Genomic DNA, 22,601 nt, shown 5'->3' on the forward strand with positions numbered 1-22,601 from the left:
GCACAAGCGACCCACCCTCGTGGATCAAATGGTACACCAAAACGGCCAGTGCACCAATCACATGTGGATGCCGCAGATGAAGACGCTGTTTTAGACAATGCCATTGCAGAGGCTCGCCAACGTCTAGACGAACTCACCCAGCTCCGAGAACAGCGTCGCTCTCACCCCTCTCGAAGAACTATAATACCTCGTGATAAGATTTCAAATGAATCACCTCCAATAAGCATCAAACCACAATCACGTGCAGACAACACGTTAACCCCGAGTACCCCGACAGTGGATAAAATATTAGCCCTTATGGAGCAGGTGACCTCCCCCATCGTAGAAGCTCTTCGGCCTCGCAATGGATAATGCACTGTCTCTGGTGGTGCAGTGGAATTGTCGAGGCTTTGCGAATAAGGCCTCTGAAGTGAACATCCGTCTTCGCGACAAAAAGCTAAAGGCGTGGGCCTTCTTACTTCAAGAGCATAACTCACTTCCTCGCCTTTCAGGATTCTGCGCTTACCATTCACCTTCCATTCCTGATCGCCGTTGTATTACCTCTTCCCTCAGCCCAGGTAAATCTGCAATTTATATTCACACTTCAATTCCCCACACACCGATCGACCTTTCACGCTGGTGTAACACACGCCAAGAGGTGGTAGCACTCCTAGTTAAGCCTGTACGCACGCCACTTATACTAGTTTCCTTTTATGGCCGTCCTGGTTCCGCATCTCCTAATCTTGGATGGGTTCGTTTTCTGCGTTCTACCTACTTGGGTATCTCTATTCTAGTCGGTGGAGACTTCAATGGCGCACACACCTCGTGGGGTTACCCATCGGATTCTCCCAGGGGTGCACACATCCAGGGAAGCTTTTCAGGTAATTCTTTTCATCTTTTAAACCACCCGCATACATCTACCCGTCCACGAGGTGGGACTTATTTACCTGATTTGACTTGGTGGTTATGCCCTGGTAGCCCTCGTTGGGCTGTTGAACCAGATACCTGGGGTAGTGATCACAGTCCTATCTTTATCTCTCTCACTCCTTCGCGGATACGTAAAATACGCCGTAGCGTACGAATAACATCATTGGACTCTGTACGCGCAGACAATCGCTTGTCTGATTTCACCCCATCATCAGCATTGTCTACTCTCTCTGCTGTTCTTGCGTCCCACACGATTACCACCACTGTAAATGAAGACGAGCCAAACCCGGACATCCACCTCCTGAATCTTTGGGCTCTGCGTCGCCAGGCAGATCATTATGCTGCTCGTAACCCCGATGACCCATCGGCTATCCCCGCTCTTCACCGGGCTACCGCGCGTGCGAGGCGGTATGATAAGCGTCTAGGAAGGCAACGTTGGGCTTCATGGTGTGAGCGCCTGTCCTCCAAGCAGAGTAATCGACAACTTTGGAGAGTGTTTCACGCCATGGAGCGCTCTTCTCAAGTTTCTGATTACACAGAGAGCATTCGCCTTGCTATGAATGTAGATGAGGACACATTTGCAAAACAGGCGGCCAGACAGTTTTTTCCCCACTATGATTCCACCTCAACTTCTCCACCTTGCTTACCGGTTACCGAACCCCCCGATGCGATTACTTCTGACCTAACCATGGCAGAGCTGCTGGCCTCCATTGAACGCCTCAAATCTAACTCTGCTCCCGGGCACGACGGCATACCTAACTCCTTATTCCGCAACTTGGAAGGGACTGCTTTGCAGGCTCTGCTTGATGCATTCAATGACGTGTGGCATTCTGGTGTCATGCCGGACGAGTGGAAGCATTCTATTGTTGTTCCAATACCGAAGTCAGGTCATCCTCCAGTATCTCTCTCGGCCCTTCGTCCAATTTCCCTGACGCCAACAACCTGCAAGCTTTACGAAAACATTCTAGCCACTCGCTTATTGTGGTGGTTGGAATCCCATGATTGTTGTCCAGAATCCCAAATTGGCTTCCGCCCGCAAATAGGAACGGAGGACGGTCTTGCTACTTTGGCTGCTGACGTGCTTCACCACTCTCCGCACAGTCATCTTGTTAGAACTGTGATCGCTACAGATATAGCAAAGGCATATGATAACATCCTTCACTCAGCCATTCTTGCCTCCCTACAAACTCTTGGTCTTCCTCACAGGTTTCTCCTCGCCATTCACGCCTTTCTAACAAATAGAACATTCAGTGTGCGTGTCCATGGAAAGCCCTTTGGTCACTTCCCCTCAAACAGAGGAGTGCCCCAGGGCTCCGCTTTCGCCCCTACATTATTTAATGTGGCCTTCATTCCACTTGTTCGAGACCTAGAGGCCATCCCTTCTATACGGGTGCTTGCGTATGCCGATGATATAACCTTATAGTGCTGTCATCCAGATACGTCTGTCCATCAGGCGGCCCTCCAGCATGCGCTGGATGTATTGACATTTCGCCTCCCTCCTTTGGGCCTAACTCTTTCGCATACAAAATCCTGTTTCATTCGAATTGGAAATAAAGCTGGCTTACGGAAAGCTCCCACTATAAATTTTATGATAGATAATACCCCAATTCCTCAGGTACAAACCGTTCGCATTCTTGGTCTTCTTCTTCATTCCTCTGGGACTGGCACCCCGTGGCTGACAGCCATCCGTAAGACCGCTCACGCTACTTTAGGTCTCATTCGTCGCATAGCTATGCGCTCTGGCGGCGCGCGTGCTCACACGGCCCGCCAGCTTGTTCGCTCTGTCCTCCAGCCACGTATAATATACCAGGCACAGTTTCAACGTCTCACCCGCAGACAGTGGGACTCCCTTGAGGCCATCAATCGTGAGGCTATGCGTGCAATTACATATCTTCCCCGCCTAACACCCATACCAGTACTTCAGGAGTATGCCCAGCTAAATACGCTCACTGAACTCGTTGATCAGCGGATGGCAAACAGAGCTCGCAAACAGTCTTTACAACTACATCATTTAAAGACACTACCTCCATGGTCGTACTGCCAGCTCACGGACAATCGCCCCACTGCTTCCCCGTCGGTATCATCCGCACATCTGCCTGAAGGGTGCATATTATATACCGATGCATCACATACTGCAGAGCGAGGAGTTACTTCTGTGTATAGTCCCTCTCATCCGCATCTCAACACTCACGTGACATATACCGCGGATACGTGCACCCCTCTGGCACTGGAACTTAAGCAATTTACAATGCCATACATTCCCTTCCACCAGTTCCTACATTCAATGCAGTCCATCTTTACACAGACTCTCTTACTGCCCTTAAACAGCTTAAGGCCGTTCGACGCACATTCCAAATAACACGTCCATACATTTGCTATGTTCAAAGTACCCATGTCCTATTCGCATACACTGGATTCGCGGCCATGCTCGCGATCCACATAACATACAAGCAGATGCTATGACGCATATAAACACAACAGACGATCCACCACCTTCCCCTCTTCCCCCAGGTCCGTTCCTGTCCCACGTTTCCGATTCGCAAGTTCTGCGCCAGCGAACACGCGCTCTCATTCCTCCGTGTTCGCACCCTCTCCCCCGTAGTCTTACTCGGCAGGAGGAGGTGACAGTGCGCCGGATCCGGGCAGGGGCGGCTCTGACCCCATCTGTTCGACATCGATGTCGGGAAAAAGATCTACCAGTGACTGACAGGTGCCCTCACTGTGAGACTCCACCTGACGTCTGCGATGTGCGTCACTTGTTGTGGACGTGCCCATCAACGACGCACATTAGGCAACGGATAATCATGAAGGTGGGCCTGCGGTGGAATCGCGATAGTGATTATGAGAAATGGACAATGGACAATCGCTATACTGCCAACCTTCTCGAATACATAAGCACAACTGGACTTCACTCCTTCTTTTAACTTTCTATCTCCTGCATCCCATTCCCCCTTTCTCAACTTATGCCTTGTGGCAAACTCTCCGAAAAAAAAAAAACTCCAGTGAAACAATTGACCATATTATACTCGAATGTAATGGTATCCATCCGGAAGTTGATGCAGGCGCAGTCACTGCTCCTGAAGCTCTGGGGTTTAGAGATACCAGCGGCCGGATGAATAAACCGGCGGTGGAAACTAGCAAAAAACGACTGGAAGATTGGTGGCTTAAAAGCAGAGAAGTGACATAATGGTAGTAATGTAGAAACAAAAATTTAATAAATAGAATGATGGTTTAGTTAACCAATCTAAATCAATAATTAGGATATAGGTAGAAAAATGAGCATGATAGCTATTGCTACTGCTGCTACCATCCCGTTTCAAAGGGGACGCTCCTATATTCCATCCCTCCATTCCATCCATTCATCCGACACAGCTGAGCAGGGCTCCAACTTGTGCCGTCGCGAGGCGAGGCCGCGCGTGGTGGCTGCTACCTAAACGCGCGGCCTCGCCTCGCGACGGCACAAGTTGGAGCCCTGCTCATCCGCATGGAGCGTTTTTTACACGCGAAAACGCGTCGCACGCCCGACGCCCACGCCGGCGTCGACCATTTCACTCCCGCATGATCAGCAGCCGAGCGGCGTTTTTTTTTTTTTCTTTTTTTTTTTGCCGCCCAGTTGCGCGACGCACGCGCCCCCATCCGGCCGTGCGTCCAGGTCGCGCACATCTTGATTTCCCTGTCGCCGCGAGCTTCAATTGTTGTGGTTTGTGTGTGTGTGTGTCAAGAAAACAGGCACAGGCATCACTTCCAACAGCTATGGATCTAAATGCAGAAGCCATAGCACAAGGGAGGTATCAGAGGTCCGCTGGCAAGGCTAGCAGCTCATAAACAACCTCCGAGCTCAGCGTAAACACTCGTGGCCCCAGCGGACGGCCCACCTTCACCGAACTCTAACCCAAAAACCTGAAAAAAAAAAAAAGGAAATGCACGGTGCCCGATGCCCAAACCTTGCGGTCGTCGCCTCGTGCGCGGAGCGACTCTGAAAGACTACATTGCCGCTCGGCCGTTTCGGCCGAGAAACCCGAAACCCTCGGCGCCGTCGGAGCGCCAAGGCCAAACCCCCGTCGTTCTTGCCGCTCTCGCGAGCGAGTCTCTCTCGGCCGACGTGGGCGTGGCTCCGACCGGAATCACGTGACGGCGGCTCCGGCTCTCATTGGCCCTCTGCCGCTGCCGACTTCCGGCATCGGCGCGTCGTCTCTGTTCGGCCAGATCCCGACGATTTGGCAAAATCGTCCTCTCCGGCGGTAAAAAAACGCTCCGCTGCCGTCGACGCCGGCGAATCGCTCGGAAAAACGCTCCATGCGGGCCCGCTGCCGCGCGCGGCGTGCCTAGCGGTGTGACATCACGCCGCGGCGCGCTTCCGGCCAGACGTTGCGATGCCGCCTACCACGAAAGCCGCTCGGCAGAATGCGAAGAGAAAAGAACTTCGAGCTACGGAGACCGAAGAAGAGCGTGAACAGAGACTTTCTAAGCGGCGTGTTCAGTATGCCGCTCGGCGACAACGTGCAGCCTCTACGGGAGTTACTCTTATGAGTATGCTCAACGCCATGGGTGACGATACAGAAGGGAGCAGCATATCTCTAGCTCAACGTGCAGCCTCGACAGCAGAATCTACGGAAGAATCTATGGACGAGCGTCCTGACTTATGAGTGCTAAACGCCATGGATGACGATCGATACAGAAGCGAGCAGCGTATCTCTAGCTCAACGGCAACCCTCTACGGAAGTTACTCTTATGAGTATGCTCAACGCCATGGGTGACGATACAGAAGGGAGCAGCATATCTCTAGCTCAACGTGCAGCCTCGACAGCAGAATCTACGGAAGAATCTATGGACGAGCGTCCTGACTTATGAGTATGCTAAACGCCATGGATGACGATCGATACAGAAGCGAGCAGCGTATCTCTAGCTCAACGGCAACCCTCTACGGAAGTTACTCTTATGAGTATGCTCAACACCATGGATGACGATACAGAAGGGAGCAGCATATCTCTAGCTCAACGTGCAGCCTCGACAGCAGAATCTACGGAAGAATCTATGGACGAGCGTCCTTACTTATGAGTATGCTAAACGCCATGGATGACGATCGATACAGAAGCGAGCAGCGTATCTCTAGCTCAACGGCAACCCTCTACGGAAGTTACTCTTATGAGTATGCTCAACACCATGGATGACGATACAGAAGGGAGCAGCGTATCTCTAGCTCAACGTGCAGCCTCGACAGCAGAATCTACGGAAGAGTCTACGGACGAGCGTCCTGACTTTATGAGTATGCTAAACGCCATGGATAGCGATACTGCAATGAGTTGCGTATCTCGCTTGAGGACCGAACGCCGGAACGCGACTAAACGGCAGAGACGTGCCCAAGAAATTCCGGAACAGCGACAGTCAACAACTCAATGTGGGAACAGTTTGGACTTGGTCATGTATAGAAACACGGACCAATATGGGATAAGTGATGTGCAAACGAGGAGCCATTTCTTTACTGATCACCAGAGTGTCTTTTTTGGATTGAATAAAGTTGAGTCAAAGTAAATACAATGTGTCTTTCATTTTCAAAACAAAATGGCCGAATCTTCAAATTGCCCCTTAAACCTACATTTAAAGCACCGGTTCGAGTACAGCCTTACACACCTAGAGTAAGGCCGAACTCGCTTAGTGTTCAGCCGAGTGCACTTGGAATTTCAAGTTTGACACATTCTCATGCACGTAGTAGAGGTGGGTTCAACAATATTGTCGGCACTTCGGTTGCTACTTCTGTAGGCGGTGTAGCCTTGCAGTCTATAGGAGGTGAACCCACCAGGGGCAGTACAGCTACTAAGAGTGTTTCTAACGTGCTCTCTACTGGTGTAAAGAATGCCGTTGCAGCCGGTGCCGGAGTAGCAGTTATGCATTCTGCATTAACCTCGCCTACAACCAAGTATATCATTGCAGCCACAGCAATTCTCGCATCGCTACTAGTTGTACACAGAATGACCAGGTAATATCACTGCATAACCACAAGTCCAGTCACAAGCACCGCCACCAGCAACACTACCAGCTGAACTAAGCGCAGCTACGGTATTGCTTTCGCAATCACCAGGCTTAACCAAGCTAAGCCTTCAGCCAAATTTTTTTTATTTACAGATACTGCTAAAGCCATTCGGGATTGTTGCAGTTGGGCATATGTTAGTACAGAGAAGTGTATATAGAGAATATAAGAAACACACAATGACATGATCATATGTACAAAGCAAATCAAGAATGTGAAAAGCATAGGGTACAAAAATGGTGAAACATAATATAAAAACAAAAAACAAATAAGAGGCAGATATGAACGAGAATTATACATGTATTACGACACTACACTAAGAGAAGAAAAAACATAAACGTACTGTTTTCACATGTATACGCGTAAATCACAAGCAACAGAACAAAAAACAGAATCGATTTAGGTCAGAACGGCAACAGTAGCCTTGACACCGCACGGATTTGCGTATCATTTCGTTATTCGTTGAAATCACAACGCTACGCGTCTGTTATATCTGCTCTGTTCGTGGGCGGCTGTCGTCGTTAATGGTAGCAATTTTATCACGGGCTGCCACACTTATAGCTTGCATTACAATTACGAGCCGCAGCGGCCAATGTGGTTTGGTGGGTTCCGGTAAAAACGTCCCAGGAAAAAATGGTCCCGGGAAAAAAATGGCCTCGGATAAAACGTCCCCAAATAGATGCAATCAAACGTATTACAAAGTCGAGCTTTCGCCTTGCCTGGTGCTTGGATTATCAGCGATGAATTGCGCTCACTGTAATCAACTTTTACTGTTTTTATCTTACATCTGTGTTCATGGTTTTAGCTTGAACATTATTTATATTTTGAACCCCGCCGTTTCATTTTTTTTTTTCACATTCTGTAGTTCTTTTACTAAAGGCCTAGACTGAGTTTCCTCATGTCTAGCCGCAGTAATGTATGCTACAGTGCTTCTTTCTACCTGTCCGCTTGAAATTTGCAACACATGGTACTGATGCCATGCGTTCGCAAAAAAAAAAAAAAAAAAAAAAAAAAAAAAACATTATGGCGCCGACATTTGTGCGGTCGAGGACTAGCACGTCTTGTAATATATTAGCTGGGTGATTCGACCTATATTAAAGAGCGATATTTCCCAGCTTGGAAACTGGGAACTATATGCACTGCATAATACTCGCTGGATGTTATACAGTGGTGGGGCTCTTTGTTTTTTTTTTTCGCAGTGCTTTCTCGCCAAGCCTTCTCCAGTCCCTGTAAACGCGTAAAGCACCCAGAGGACCCAGTGCCCAAAGAATGGTTACATCTATTCTAAAAAAAGGGCATCCAATAAGATGTTCAATTTTTCGCTAAGTGAGTTCCGGGCGGATATCAGTCAATTTCTTCGGTGACATTTTTTCTTAGGGGCCGTTTCCTGAGGGGACCTTTCTGGACGTTTATTCCGGGGCAGTATATTCCAGGGACGTTTTTTTTTTTTTTTTTTCGGGACTGTATCTTCTGGGGAACTCTTTTCTGGGGCCGTTTTTACCTTCACCCGTGGTTCCGTAGTTAGGGCGGCCCAGTTCGATCTCAGTGTGGCTGCGTTAAAATAGGATAAACCCCACAACTCGCATTCACAGTCGCTGTGAATACAAATAAAAGCGCTCGGCATAAATAAAAAAAAATGCAGCTCCAATCCAAATCAGTAGCTGTCAACGTGAAGTTGGAATCTTCATCAGAAAGTAGATTAAAATAATCTGACGTGAACGCGGCGAAGGTTAGCCATGCAACATATATATCACGGATCGAGGAGTGCAACACAGATCTCTCGCGTAGCAGCTCACACTGCGCATACATACAATTACCAAAGTGAGAAAATGGGCTTGAGGAACAGCTTACATAGGTAAACATCTGTGCATGCTCGAACAAAGAAACAGGCCTACGCATTACAACATATTATATATATATATATATATATATATATATATATATATATATATATATATATATATATATATATATATATATATATATATATATATATATATATATATATATATATATATATATATATATATATATATATATATATATACCTCGTCTACATATGTTACCTGCGCACCCGCGCCCGCACACCAAGATCCAATCACGCGTCGTAAATAGGCCAAACTCTAGTTATTCGCGACCTTCGATCCAGTAGACCGCTCTGGCGTAAAAGCGAATAAGCTCCAACTTAGTCGTCACGAAGTGTTTGGCGCATATTCGATGAACAGGCGTCGGTATCCAGCCTTGGCGCTTCACCGCGGCGGCCCATAACTGTTAACGGCGACCATTGTAGGCAAGAAACAAGTGCAAGCTTACTAAACTTCCTCGTGTGTGCCTTTCAGGACATGTCATAGCGACGCGATTAGTTGGCATGGTGCTCTGCATTTCCCGGCAGCAGCAAGCCATCGCACAATTACGGTAGGCAAGGCGACTGAAGCGTTATTTTGCCTACCAAGATGAGAAAGTTCACCCAGGAAAAAAAAGAGGCGTCTGAGGAAGAATCAGGACAAGCTGAATTGCAACAGACCTACACCGAATGGTCGAGGGACCAGAAGAAGACCCTCCAAAAATTTACCTAATAAATCGCAACGACGTCGCAGACACCTTACGTGGACGCCAGACTGACCCACATGTGGGCGGCCCGGCACTCGTTAACGCGGCGATGGAAACGTCAGAGGCACAACAGAAAGCTGGCCAAGTGCATAGCAGCCTTGAATAAACAGATCGCCGAGCACGCGGCCAAACTATGCAGGGAGAACTGAATGAACACCTGCGACGGCCTGCAGGGCACGCTCTCGACGTGGAAGACGTGGTGTCTCTTGAGGCATCTGATCGACCCGCTGAGTAGCAGAACTGCGACCAATCGCAACCTTACCAAAGTATTTGACGTGTACAAGGGAGATGGCCGCAGGTTCCTGGAAGACCTGAAGGCGAAGTACCTAAAGACAGAGAAGGAGCAGTACCCAGTACCCGAGAGGTACGAAGGACCCGACAACGAGGAGTTGGACCGGCCGTTTTCCATGACGGAACTGTGGACAGCGATAGATGAAGTAACAACAGAAGTGCACCCGGCAGGGATGCTATAACATACAAACTACTCGGTAACATGAGCGGTAAAGCGGCCCGCGGCCTCCTAGGGCACATCAACAAAGCCTGGGAGAGCTCGCGGTTGCCGAAGGAATGGAAGGACGCCGAGGTCTGCTTCATTCCAAAGCCCGGCAAGGCCCTCACGATAGACAACATGCGGCCCATCCCCCTCACGTCCTGCGCGGGGAAGGTGATGGAACGCATGGTCCTCCGCCGCCTGCAGCAGCACCTCGAAGAAACGGATCAGATGCCGGAGATGATGTACGGCTTCAGGCAACATCTCAGCACCCAAGACGTGATGATCCAACTTCACGGACTGGTTGTCAAGCCGGCAACGAGGCACGCGCCGCGCGGGATACTCGCCCTCGACCTGAAGGGAGCGTTTGATAACGTGTCCCACGCGAGCGTGTTGCGGAATCTGAATATGACCAGGTGTGGCCGAAAGACATTCGGCTACATCAAGGATTTTCTGTCAAACCGAACAGCGTCCATCAGGATAGGGGAGGAGAAGTCAGACACTGTCGAGATCAGTGATAGGGGCACCCTACAGGGATCGGTCTTGAAGCCCCTGCTCTTCAATCTGGCCCTCCTGCCCCTGCCTAGTCTACTCAAGCAAATCGAAGGCGTTGACCACGCTTTCTGCGCCGACGATATTGCGGTGTGAACGGCTCGAGCCGGGTCTGATGCCTGGATGGAGGAAGCCTTGCAGAAAGCGGCAACGACCGTGCACGCGAGTACGCAAAGTCGTGCGGACTGAGCTGCGCTCCCCAGAAATCAGAGAGGCTTATGATCCAACCAGGAAAATCCAAAAAAGAGCTGCCGCCGAACGTGATCGTCACCATCGACGGAACGGCCATCAAGCCAACACAGCAGATTAGGATCCTCGGCCTACTACTTCAGATCGACGGGAAGGCACACGCCGCCGTCACAAAGATCAAGACTACAACCGAACAGATACTCAGCATTAGAGGGTATCTAACAGAAACCAAGGCCTCAAAGAGGACGATGCCATGCGCCTGATACGCGCGTTCGTCGTGTCGCGGGTTACCTACTCCGCCCCTTATCTCCAACTGACGAAGGCAAATAGGGACACCCTAAACACGATGCTTCGTAAGGCAACAAAGCAAACACTGGGCATACCCATATACTCTTCCACGCAAAGACTGCTAGACATGGGCGCCCACAACACGGTGGAGGAGCTCATTGAAGCCCACCTCTATAATCAGAGAATCCGGCTCAGTCACACGAAACATGGACGAGCCGTCCTACGCAAGATGGGATGGCAGATTGAGCCAGTACCCCTCAAGGAAGCCCTTCCGGAAGAGTGGAAGACGACCATTCAGACCAAACCCCTTCCCCGGAACATGACGCCGGGCAAAAACGACGAGAGGCGCACCGCTTGGGCCTCCGGGAGCTGGAAGAGAACCCCAGGGTCCTCTACGCGGACGCCTCGCTCCGAAAACACAGTGACCGTGCAGCGGTGGTGGTTACGTCAAAAGACAGGCTGATCGTCAGCGCGTCCATAAAGACAACAGACCCCGCAGTTGCCGAAGAAGCGGCCGTGGCCCTCGCACTCGCACAGCCGAGCGTGGACACCGTGGTCACCGACTCAAAGACAGCCTACAGAAACTTTCGCACAGGGGTAATTCACTCCGCGGCCCGAGCCATTCTATCCAAGTGCAAGCTTCCGGGAAGATTCATAGAGCTCGTGTGGGTCCCGGCTCACTCGCAGGTAGCAGGCAACACCATCGCAGACTACCATGCCCGAGAAATGTCAATCCGGGGCGAGCACGAGCCGGAAGAGTTACCGCATCCGATTACCAGCTTTCGGGAGATAACCCGTATGTACCGAGATGAAAGCTGCCAAAATAGAAGCCTGGGCGAGTTGGTATGTATACATTCTAAAACAGCGCAAAAGAACAGGGACGAGAGAACAAAACGTACAACACAAGCGCTCGTGTTGTACGTTTTGTTCTCTCGTCCCTGTTCTTTTGCGCTGTTTTAGAACGAGATGAAAGGTGCAGACTGCCAGAACCGCACCCCAAACTCACCAGGCAACAACAGACGATCCTGCGTCGAGCGCAGGCGGGATCGCTTGCGCATCCCGTACTGATGAACCGCATGACCCTGCGGAACACGATATGCTCTGTCCTTTTTGCAAAAAAGAAAAAGGCACCCTGTCGCATGTTTTGGCAGAATGCAAAAAACTCAAGACCCCCCCCCCCCCCCCCCCCCCCGACAAGAGCGACAAACAATAAAAAAATCGTCCTTCAAAGTTATACATTGTACTACATATTCATCAATTCGTCAAAACGTGGCCTGCGGCTAGAAAATTCAGTCTCAATATCTTCCTGGCCGGTTTGTTCATATAGGGAGCTGGCCTGTAATTTATGTCTGTCACTTTCTTGGCATAATTCACAAGAAGGATTCTGATAAATTTTTCAGATATCAAAGAAGCGGACTTTATAGGCTGTTGCTAATTCCTTCAGGGCAACTCAGCAATGGCGAATTCTCAAATGTGCTGCTTGAATCAAGATTTGAAGTACTTCGAGATTACTTGTGTGTGATAGATGCAAGAGTTTTCTTTTTTTTTTTTTAAGAAAACCTTGGCCAATAGGGCAATAAACTCTGGTTTCGGCTAATGCAATCCACTAAAATTCTTGTCCTCGTAGAAGAGTGTACATGGGGCTGCGTCTTTCGGTAGTTTCAAGAAAGACAGCGCAGCGTCACACCCGAGGTCACTGATTAACTTATCAATGTATCCATCGACGTAAGCTAAACCGGAATATGTGACAGTAATGGGATAACAGGAGATGCCACCACAATTCCTTCATTTCCTCGGTTACTGATTGTGGCCGATCAGAAATGATTTCTGCGGATTCGACGAAAATTGCTTTGATTTTGCTCCAAGATGAAACGTCCGTCTTGACAACGTGGTCAAGTGCCGCTGTTACGGTCCTTGCGTCTAGCATGTTCTCTCCGCACAATAGCCTTACTTTCCCAAAGAGAGCCTCAATGGGGCCACTATTGAGTTTCCTGGTGAGGACGGAGCCAACACCTTTTCGCGGGAGGTATTTTTACCACTTGTACAGTATACTTCGTGATGAAATGTTTCTTCAGTGAAAGTTTCCTTCTTTAACGCTTAAGAAGTTTCTTGAATGCTTTCGATGTAGCAAGTGAACTCTTTTGTCAGCCACTGCAATCGAGTATCACCAGCAGTGAATTATTAGCTTCTTTTTACCGCTTCCAGCCCAAGTGGTGTCATGAATATCAAACCATTTCTTTATTGTTTTCATAATAAGTATAATATCATGTAAACTTTCATTAAAACAGCGTTTATTTGCAAAATAAAATAATGTGTAAATGCAACACATTTGCTGATATATAAATTATAATAACATTGAAAACTCAATCTTACAGTCTTTACTTTTACTGTTGTAATACGGAAAGTTGAGCTAGTTGGTTATACTAATACTTTATATCACGCAAGCAATGCAACTTTCATTACATTTTTATGAAATTATTTTCACCTTCGGTGCTATAGTATATGGATGGTTTCGCATCTAGCGCTGAAAGACGGTTTTGCTGTTGCGGACGAGTTGCTGTAGTGTTAGCATTGAAGCAGCTTCGAAGTGATCACTGCTCATTCAGTTTTTTTTTTTCTGTGCTATTCTTGTACTGGCTTGGGAAAAATTCGGATTAAAATGGACAAAAGTAGCTACCATGCCGCAATGCATGTCATATGCTTGTCGAACGTTAGCTGAGCGACAGTGTTTTTATATAAATACTCGGTTCACGTGTGTAGTACGCTGACGACATGCTGCTGCAGTATCTACCTTCCGTGTTCTTTCATTTCGGGACTGCACTAACCACGAAACAAGCGAACGACAGCGCGAACCCAGGCAAAAGCCACCAGCCGCCGCTGAAGCAGATGCGGAGCGAACAGTGAGCAGGTCGCGCCCTTTGCGGCTTGACGCAGTGTAGGCAAGAGAGAGAGAGAGAGTAAACTTTAATTGTTTAACGGAATAGCGTGGGTGGTTTCCTCAGTCCAGGATACCATTGGCCTGGGCTGTCTCCCGAGCCCTGGTGAGCAGGCTGCGCTGCTTAGAGAGACCCGTGTGGGCCAGCTCTGCCTTCCACTCCGCTTGGCTGAGTGCTCGAGCTTTATATTTCTCTAATTGCTCTTTGCAGTTCCATATCATGTGAAGCATGTCAGAAACTTCACCACATGCAGTGCATGTGTTATTTTTGAATTTTTCGGGCCAGATTTTGTGGTACTTTGATAGGTTTGGGAATGTCCTAGCCTGTATGTTCCTCCAGGTTACTGCCTCCTGTCTGCTGAGGTCTTTGTGCGGTTCTGCGTATCGTTTTCTTTCTAATTTGAAGTATTGCATTAGTTCCCCGTATGTGAGAGTGGTTGAAGGCTCTGGGGCAGCTGGCGCAGGTGCCCGGAAAGTATGCCCTCGGGCTATCCTGTCGGCAGCCTCGTTGCCGTCGATTCCCTCGTGTGCCGGTATCCACATGATTGTGTGCTTCATGTTGCCCGTCTTCTTTTTCCTGCTCCATTATTCGGTGTGCCTGTTTGCATACGCGTCCCAGGAGGAAGGCACGACAGGCCTTTTGGGAATCGCTCAGTATTATGTGTTTTCTACCTTGGTTGCTGGCGTGTTTAACTGCAAGGGCGATTGCAACTTCCTCTGCATCTTCTATGTAGTTATTGGTCTTGATCGATGAGCTGGTCCCCTCTCTTTCGGTGTAGTCAACTGTGGTGGCTGCCGCCGCTTTTCTCCCCAGATATGGACTGGCGTCTACATAGAGTATGATGATAGTCCCCCGCTGGACCTATATCCTCCCGTACCACAACATCACCAGAACGGAATCACAGAAAATTGATGCGCAGTTTCGGAAAGCTTATAAACTAGCACTCGGATTACCAAGTCATGCATCCAATGAGGCTGTTATGGCAATGGGCATCTCGGCCACCTACGAAGAACACAAAGATGCAATCCTGGTCTGCCAATAGCGCAGACTAGAACAAAGTCGGATTGGTAGACACCTACTGAACATCAAGGGACGACCCATCGACGAGAAAACTAGCCCCCTAACAGAAACATTTACTCCCGAAAGCAGAGCTGAATACCAGGTCCTTCCAATTCCCAAAAACATGGACCCCCTACACAACAGCGAAAGACAAAAAGCGAGAAGTCGCCACATACAAAACAATGGGGTGTAGGCAAAAGCGCAGCGTGCCTATCATCCATGGTGCCTACATTGCGCAAAGCGACGCTGCCTTCGAAACCAGTTCGCGCGTGCGAATATTATGAAACGTAAGCTTCGCTTATGCGTAAAAATAGCTTGGTTTATGCCTGGAGAGTATTTCCGCACGTTATCAGCCGATTACAGTAGGAATTACCTGGCGATGAGCGCTGCATTGCCTTCCTTCTCCGTGGCCTCAACAGGGCGCGGCTACGGTACGTAGGAGACTGCCGTGAGTAATTATAAGTTAAATAAAAACGAGAAAGAGAAATGTATAAGAAAGACTAATAGCCAACCCTGTTCAACTTCCGGGCCTATTCCTAACGCATACAAGGAGCACGACAATAGGAATGACTGGAAGTGTGTTTTTCATACGATGACTCTATTGACTGGTTTTCTGCTGCTTCAAGCACTCACTCTAAAGAACAATATTATCGGCAACTATATATAGCAAACTAGAAATCACATTTCTAGCTCACTTTACCGGCAACTTAAGTCATAGAATTTCATATCTAATAAGAAGAACCCAATCTTTTAGTTCTTTGTAACATGTTCGCAAAGTGTGCTGCCAACTTGTTTTCGCCTGCTCGATAAAAAGACGTTTGACGTCTGTCTCATCTTACATGCGTAGCAAGGTCATTCATAGGTTACTATGTACATGGAGGCCAGTAAGAAAGCTCTGATTTTGTTCTCTTTGCTCTATAGGAGAGACGCATGAGTGCAGATGCAACATTCTCCACGATCGCTTGTAGCGAAATTTGCGAGATCTGCTGAGCTTTCTTTTAATATACTTGGAACTTTTTTATTCTAATGTGCGTCATCTTATTCTGCTTATTTCGCACCCCTCATAGTCGATTCCACTTTGGGACAATAAACTCCATTTACCATATACACTTAAATATCCTGCTCGATCAGAGCTAGCTGTTGTACGTGGATATTTAATTCGTTTGTCAGGATCTTATAATGACCTCTAAAAATAAAATTTAAAAATATGAGAAATAACACTGCGGGACTGCCCGGATCATAACGATGAAGAGTCACTCGTTGAAACTCGCGAAAGTACAAACATAGAAAAGCTACTTTACAAGTCCGGGCCTGTTATTGCCGGCAATATCGCACTGGAGTGACCGCTCAAGGTAATTGCAATTACCTTCACAGCCCTTTTGTGTCATTTCTGCGTGAACATATGCACGGGCAGTACTGCAAGTGAATGGAACTCACATTGCAGCTTCTCTGCGGGATCATACGCACACGGAATATATCGCGTCTGAACTTCTTATGGCAATTGATAGTATATCAAAACGGGCACGAGCTGCAGGCGTTTATTCTTGCGCTATTCGTCGTGCCACCGAAAAGCAATAATGACAATTAACGATTGTAAACGAACTGATCTAGTTTCGGTGAAGAACTGCAACGCATGTTAACCGCGAAGGCAATCCGTCACCGAAGAGTCTACTTGTCGCGCTCAACGCCGCTGTCCTTCGCTCTGATATTTATCCTACCGCAAGAAACATGTTGAAACAATAGCCAGTTTGCTTTTTGTGCCTCGAGGCGCAATCAACCGCACCACAGCTCGCAGAAATATTGGGAATTATGCCCGAAAACACAGCAATCGCCGCGCAACCAATGCAGACGGCCCGCGCTTTTGCCTACACCACGAAAGTCACTGCTGTCGCCAGCGCCGCCGCATCTCTACTGACGTCACAGGCTGACGCTTGTCTATACCACTGCTATCCGCGCGTAGTACTTTGTACATGGTCGCTCAGTATGGAAGGGAAGATCATTTTGCCCGAAAAGACGATTCCTTTTTTTTTTTCTCTCTCTACTAAAGTCGAAAATTACTTTTGGGCATTGCATACGCCAAGAGGAATTCTAGTAAGATATCCAGAAAATCAGTAATTAGACCAAGACCAGGGCTCTCGACTGTTGTCAATTATGCCAAGCAGTTTTATCAGCTAAAAGGGTTGTTCCGTGATTCTCGTCCTCAACGGCGCTGCAACAGCTTGCGGAAATAACGGCCACGTCTGCTCGCCTCAGTAATATCTGTTCAAGGCTCTTTTAAAGCATATTTCAATGCATAAACACCAATGAAATTCAAAGCGGACCAGCGAAAACAAAATGAACGATGAAATAAAATATTTGTTCATGTTTTAATCCGCGTATTAGAGCGAAAAGTCTGAGTCCTGGCCCAGTGGATAGGAGGGGCAGCCATGCGGTGGCTGTTCCGGAAAGAATGTAAAAATGAAAATAACTAGAAATAATATGACTCGGCGAATAGAAAGTTTCTTAATGGTTTTTCAGCAAATTTGAGTGAAGAAAATTTAATGATCAATGCAATGCATGAACGCCTGAAGGAAAATATGAATAGAGGGTAACGTAATGCTCATGCATTCACCGCTCCCGCTTTTTTTGAAGCCGAAAGCCTTTAATGGCTCATACTGTCGTACGTTCGCAGAGGGTGTCATACCTTTGGCAGCGACCCAAAAATGGCCATAAACATTTACTAGCTATCGGTTACTAGCTGTTAGACTAACCACAACACTTTACAATTAACAGCAATTAGTTCTAAATAACACTAATTAGGTAGATTGGGAGCAAATTAAGACTAATTAGTTAGCACTATACAGTGCCAAGCAGTTGAGGACAACAGCCAATTAAGGAACACAAGAGCTCTGTATAAGACAATCAAAGATATCAAAGGAAGCTTCCGTGCTAAGCTGGGCGTGATAAAGGACAAACGAGGCAAGGACCTCACTGAAGCCTCAGAGATAAAGAAGAGGTGGCAGGAATACACAGAAGAACTGTACAAGAAGGACCCGGATGTGCAAACCCAACATAAGACGGTTGTGATTACTGATCTCGAGCAGGGCATCCTGAAGAGTGAAGTTGAATGGGCATTAGCCAGCCTTGCTAAGAACAAAGCTAGCGGAATTGATGGCATTCCAGCTGAGTTGCTTCAAAACCTCAACCATGACACTGTTAACATTCTGCATACATTATGTCAGAAGATATGGACAACCCTGCAGGGGCCAGAGGATTGGAGGAGGTCAGTTTACATCCCCATTCCAAAAAAAGGCAGTGCCAAAGATTGTTCCAACTACCGCAGGATTGCGCTTATTTCGCATGCTAGCAAGGTGATGTTGAAAATCCTCCAAGGTAGGCTGCAGCAGTATGTGGATCGGGAGCTTCCGGACGTGCAAGCTGGGTTTCGCAAGGGCAGAGGAACTAGAGACCAGATTGCCAACCTTCGCTGGATCATGAAAAAAGCAAGAAAGTTCCAGAAACCCATCTACTTCTGCTTTATTGATTACGCGAAAGCGTTTGAAGGCGTAGATCACAGCAGATTGTGGCAAGCTCTCCAAGAGATGGGAGTTCCAATTCACCTCATCTGTCTCCTCAGGAACCTGTATGAAGGGCAAGAGGCCACAGTCAGAACTGGGCATGGTCTTACTGATTGGTTTCCGATTGAGAAAGGAGTGAGGCAAGGCTGCATACTGTCGCCCTGCCTATTTAACCTATATGCAGAGTGCATCATGAGGAAGGCCAGTCTGGACGAGTCTTCAGCTGAAGTGAAGATTGCTGGAAAACGTATCAACAACCTTAGATATGCGGATGATACCACTTTAATGGCAGAAAGTGAAGTAGAACTCAAGAGACTTCTGATGCGCGAACAAGAAGAGAGTGAGAAATTTGAGCTTAAACTGAACATTAAAAAGACAAAGATCATGGCGTCTTGCCCTATCAAGTCCTGGAGCATCAATGGACAAGAAGTGGAAGCTGTGACAGATTTTCTCTTTTTGGGCTCCAAGATTACCTCGGAAGGAGACTGCAGCCATGAAATTAGGAGACGCCTGCTTCTGGAAAGAGAGCAATGGTTAGCCTTGACCGCCTAGTAAAGAGCAGAGACATTAGTCTGCCAACCAAGATCCGAATAACTCGTGCTATGGTCTTTCCAGTTGTGATGTATGGATGCGAGAGTTGGACTGTGAAAAAGGCTGACCGCCGAAGAATTGACGCGTTTGAATTGTGGTGCTGGCGAAGACTCTTGAGAGTTCCTTGGACTGCCAGAAGATCAAATTAGTCGATATTGTCGACCATAAGCCCTGACTGCTCATTGGAGGGTCAAATTCTAAAGTAAAAGCTCAGCTACTTTGGTCATCTGGTGAGAAGAGAGGAGTCGCTGGAGAAAGATTTGATGTTGGGAAAGGTTGAGGGTCGCCGGAGAAGGGGTAGGCAGCGAACGCGGTGGTTAGATGGCATCCTCGAGGCACTGCAGATGAAGTTATGTGATGTTAGGAAAATAGTGAGAGACCGGAAAGCGTGCCGTGACATGGTCCATAAGGTCACGAAGAGTCGGACACGACTGAACGACTGAACTGAACTGAGTTAGTTACGACTGATTGTGCACTAAGCAATACTAATAGGTTACTAATTAAGACTAATTATTCAGTACTAATTAGCGCCAAAATTGTGCAGTACCAATGTATAGTGCATGTGTGGTCGGGCGCACGAAAAAAGTTGTGCGCAAGATCTGTCATATTCCGCGAGATGTGTTTCTAGCTTTTCTGCCGTCCGCAATCCCACACTTGAACGCGCGCCAAGGAACGCCACGCGACAGGAGCGATGGTGTGCCGTCCAATCTCACACTTGCCTGGGAAGCATTCGGTCGCTGCGAAAGGGCGGACGCATTTCACATGCGCTCCGCAAAAGTAGCGACACTCTCCTCCCTTCGGCTGCTTTCCTCCTCAATTCTCCTCTGATTTCATTTTCCCACCGGCGGGAGTGCTGCGCACGGCACGCTGAACCAAGCTGAACCTGCCTGCGCTCGAGGGGCGCCGCGGAAGGGTCAATGGTAGTGAATGGCGGGGGCTTGTTGCGCTGGCTTTTAAAGCGTTCTTTTAAAAACTGCTTTGCACAGGTATATAATAATCGATTTGAAAATGTTATATTTGGTTTTAGCAGCACATATTGCTAGCAACAACAAAGAAGGAAAGAGAAGACACGCTCAAAACGGTAAGAAATGCTTGCACTTAGCATCGCGCTCGGGTACTCTGAAGCATCAATAACGAGAAATAAACTGAACGGGAAGTTATGGTGTCATCTGTCTTGAGTGCCAGATAGATGACACTGAATGAGGGCCGATGGCCACTTCAGAAATCTTCTGCATCTTTGTGCGTGAACGGTAAACCGGCTAATTCTGACATCGCTTCTGGCTAACCTATAAGCAAGTGTTGCTTGTTGTATACTTTCATTTCCAAATCGCAGTCTGTAAGAAAAAGATGAAGCAATGCTCCTACGGCTGCTAATTAGAGGCAGTGTACGTGCAAAAAGTGGCTTTTATTTCTTCGCAAAATCAATTGATCAGCAAAGTGATTAAGGCAAAATAGCATCTTATTTTATTGGAACAATACTGGCTTTCTTTAAAGGTCGTAAGATGCGGCGCATATAAAATACACAGTTCCAAATACAAAAGAAATGTAGCAATAAACAGTGTTGCTCATTGAAACACAATCCCACGTAGCATCTTTGATTTTACTGACACACCACTGGCCGCTTTGGAAAGGGTCGTAAGACGTGGCGCAGGCCCATTAGATTCAAAGCACACATTTCCAAATAAAAATAAATTCACACAAAAACACTCTTAGACAATTGGAAGATGCCGAGAACCCTTAACGAAATGAAAGATATGAAAACGAAGCGCAAGGGAATAATTTTCGTACAAACATTTTTCACACATGCTTCAATCTAATTTTAATTTCGATGATAATAAGCTTCATATATGCACGAGAATATCTTCAAAAGATGCAAGCAGTTACCAGAAATTTTGAGCTAATTACAGATTCAATCAGACGACAGGCAAAATAATAATTGTACAGATTTTCAAAACACAACTTTCACAAATGTTTCAAATTATTTCAGGATGAAATTACAAATGTGAAAAAAAATGAGGAAGTGACGAATTTTGAAATTTTGCTTTCATTTGAGGCTGCAAGTAAACTTTAAATGGAAAATTATCAGCGAAGCAGATGCCTAGCTATGATACCATGGAAATATATGTTTACAAAGACAAAAACATCAGACAAGCGTAAGGCGCATCTGTATGTCCACAGGGTAGCTGCGTAAAGAATGGGCAAATGCACAAACACTGAAACATATACGCGTTGCTTAAAATATGTTTCAAATGTATGATTTTTAGCAACCAAAACATGCCTGGTGATTAACAACGATATTCAATGCCATGTACGAATATTTTCGGCGGAAAGGCCACTTTCTTAAAAAAAAAAGAGGCACAAGAGGGAAAAAAGATGTGCCCTCTGAATAAAGTTAATTTAGGTCTGCATTAGATCGAGGCACGAACGACAGAACTTTGTAGCTTTGCTGACGCCGCTTCCAGGTTCACCTTACTTCACTATTCTCAACCTGCCGCCTAGTTCACTGTAGACATCAAATTTTCTGAAAATCTCAAACGGTTAAATGCGTCATATAAGAAGCAAAAGCAAGGGCAGGAAGAGAAAAATGTATCGGTCTCTTAAATTTGGCAAATGCACCGCGAGTCATGCAGAAATATCACGATACACAGTACCTCGTACAAAACAGTCCTTTTCGTCGGGACGAAGTCTTTCCTTCCTATGTTGTGCACCCATTTTTTTGTGCGCAGGTCGTCGCATTTTCCTCTTGGAATGGCAAACAAAGTCAATCCTCTTTCTGCTCTACTTGAACACTGAAACGCGCAGCAGCACGGCATCGCGCGCACGAAACTGTACGCGCGCAAGCCACAGGAAACGGCACCACGGGGCATTCTAATGGCGGCAGCGAGAAAATAAAAAAACAAGCAACACAAGGTTTTGCGCGCCCTGATGACGTATGGTGACGCGTCGGCCACATGAGGGGGCATTCCGGCGCCCGGCAGCCAACGACAAAGCAGAAAAACCACCCCCACTTTCTCTTTGAAGAGGGGAGCGTATGAAAGCGAGGAGGAAAACGTCGGGCGAGGGAAATGGCAGCAAAGATCTTGCATTTTCGCTGCTTTCAAAGATAGAGGGGTTTTACCTGCGCGTCGGCGCTTCGACGGCGGCATGGGGCCTATTGTAGTAGAGGAAGAAGGCAATCACCTTTCGCTGCTTTCAAAGATAGAGGGGTTTTACCTGCGCGTCGGCGCTTCGACGGCGGCATGGGGCCTATTGTAGTAGAGGAAGAAGGCAATCACCCTCGGAACTAATAGCTACCAACGGCTGGCAATCAGCACACGACAAGCTAAGCCAGAATCGCAAATCCTCTCCAACGATTACTCCGAATCTGTCTCAAGCCACGCCGGGACGCCGGCCCC

At 47.6% G+C, this 22,601-nt stretch overlaps 1 protein-coding gene across 1 annotated transcript in view; it reads right to left on the reverse strand.

Annotated features, from left to right (window-relative positions):
* Positions 1 to 22,601, reverse strand: part of Pus1 (Pseudouridine synthase 1) — a 95,217-nt gene that overhangs the window by 66,176 nt on the left and 6,440 nt on the right. Inside the window, exon 2 of the mRNA XM_084591506.1 lies at positions 21,858 to 21,995. Coding sequence (XP_084447632.1) covers positions 21,858 to 21,995 — 138 coding nt within the window. The remainder of the gene's footprint in view (positions 1 to 21,857; positions 21,996 to 22,601) is intronic.

This window comes from Amblyomma maculatum, chromosome 1, assembly GCF_055883805.1.
Source record: "Amblyomma maculatum isolate TAMU_Amacu chromosome 1, ASM5588380v1, whole genome shotgun sequence".
In the NCBI taxonomy this organism is placed as follows: Eukaryota; Metazoa; Arthropoda; class Arachnida; order Ixodida; family Ixodidae; genus Amblyomma; species Amblyomma maculatum.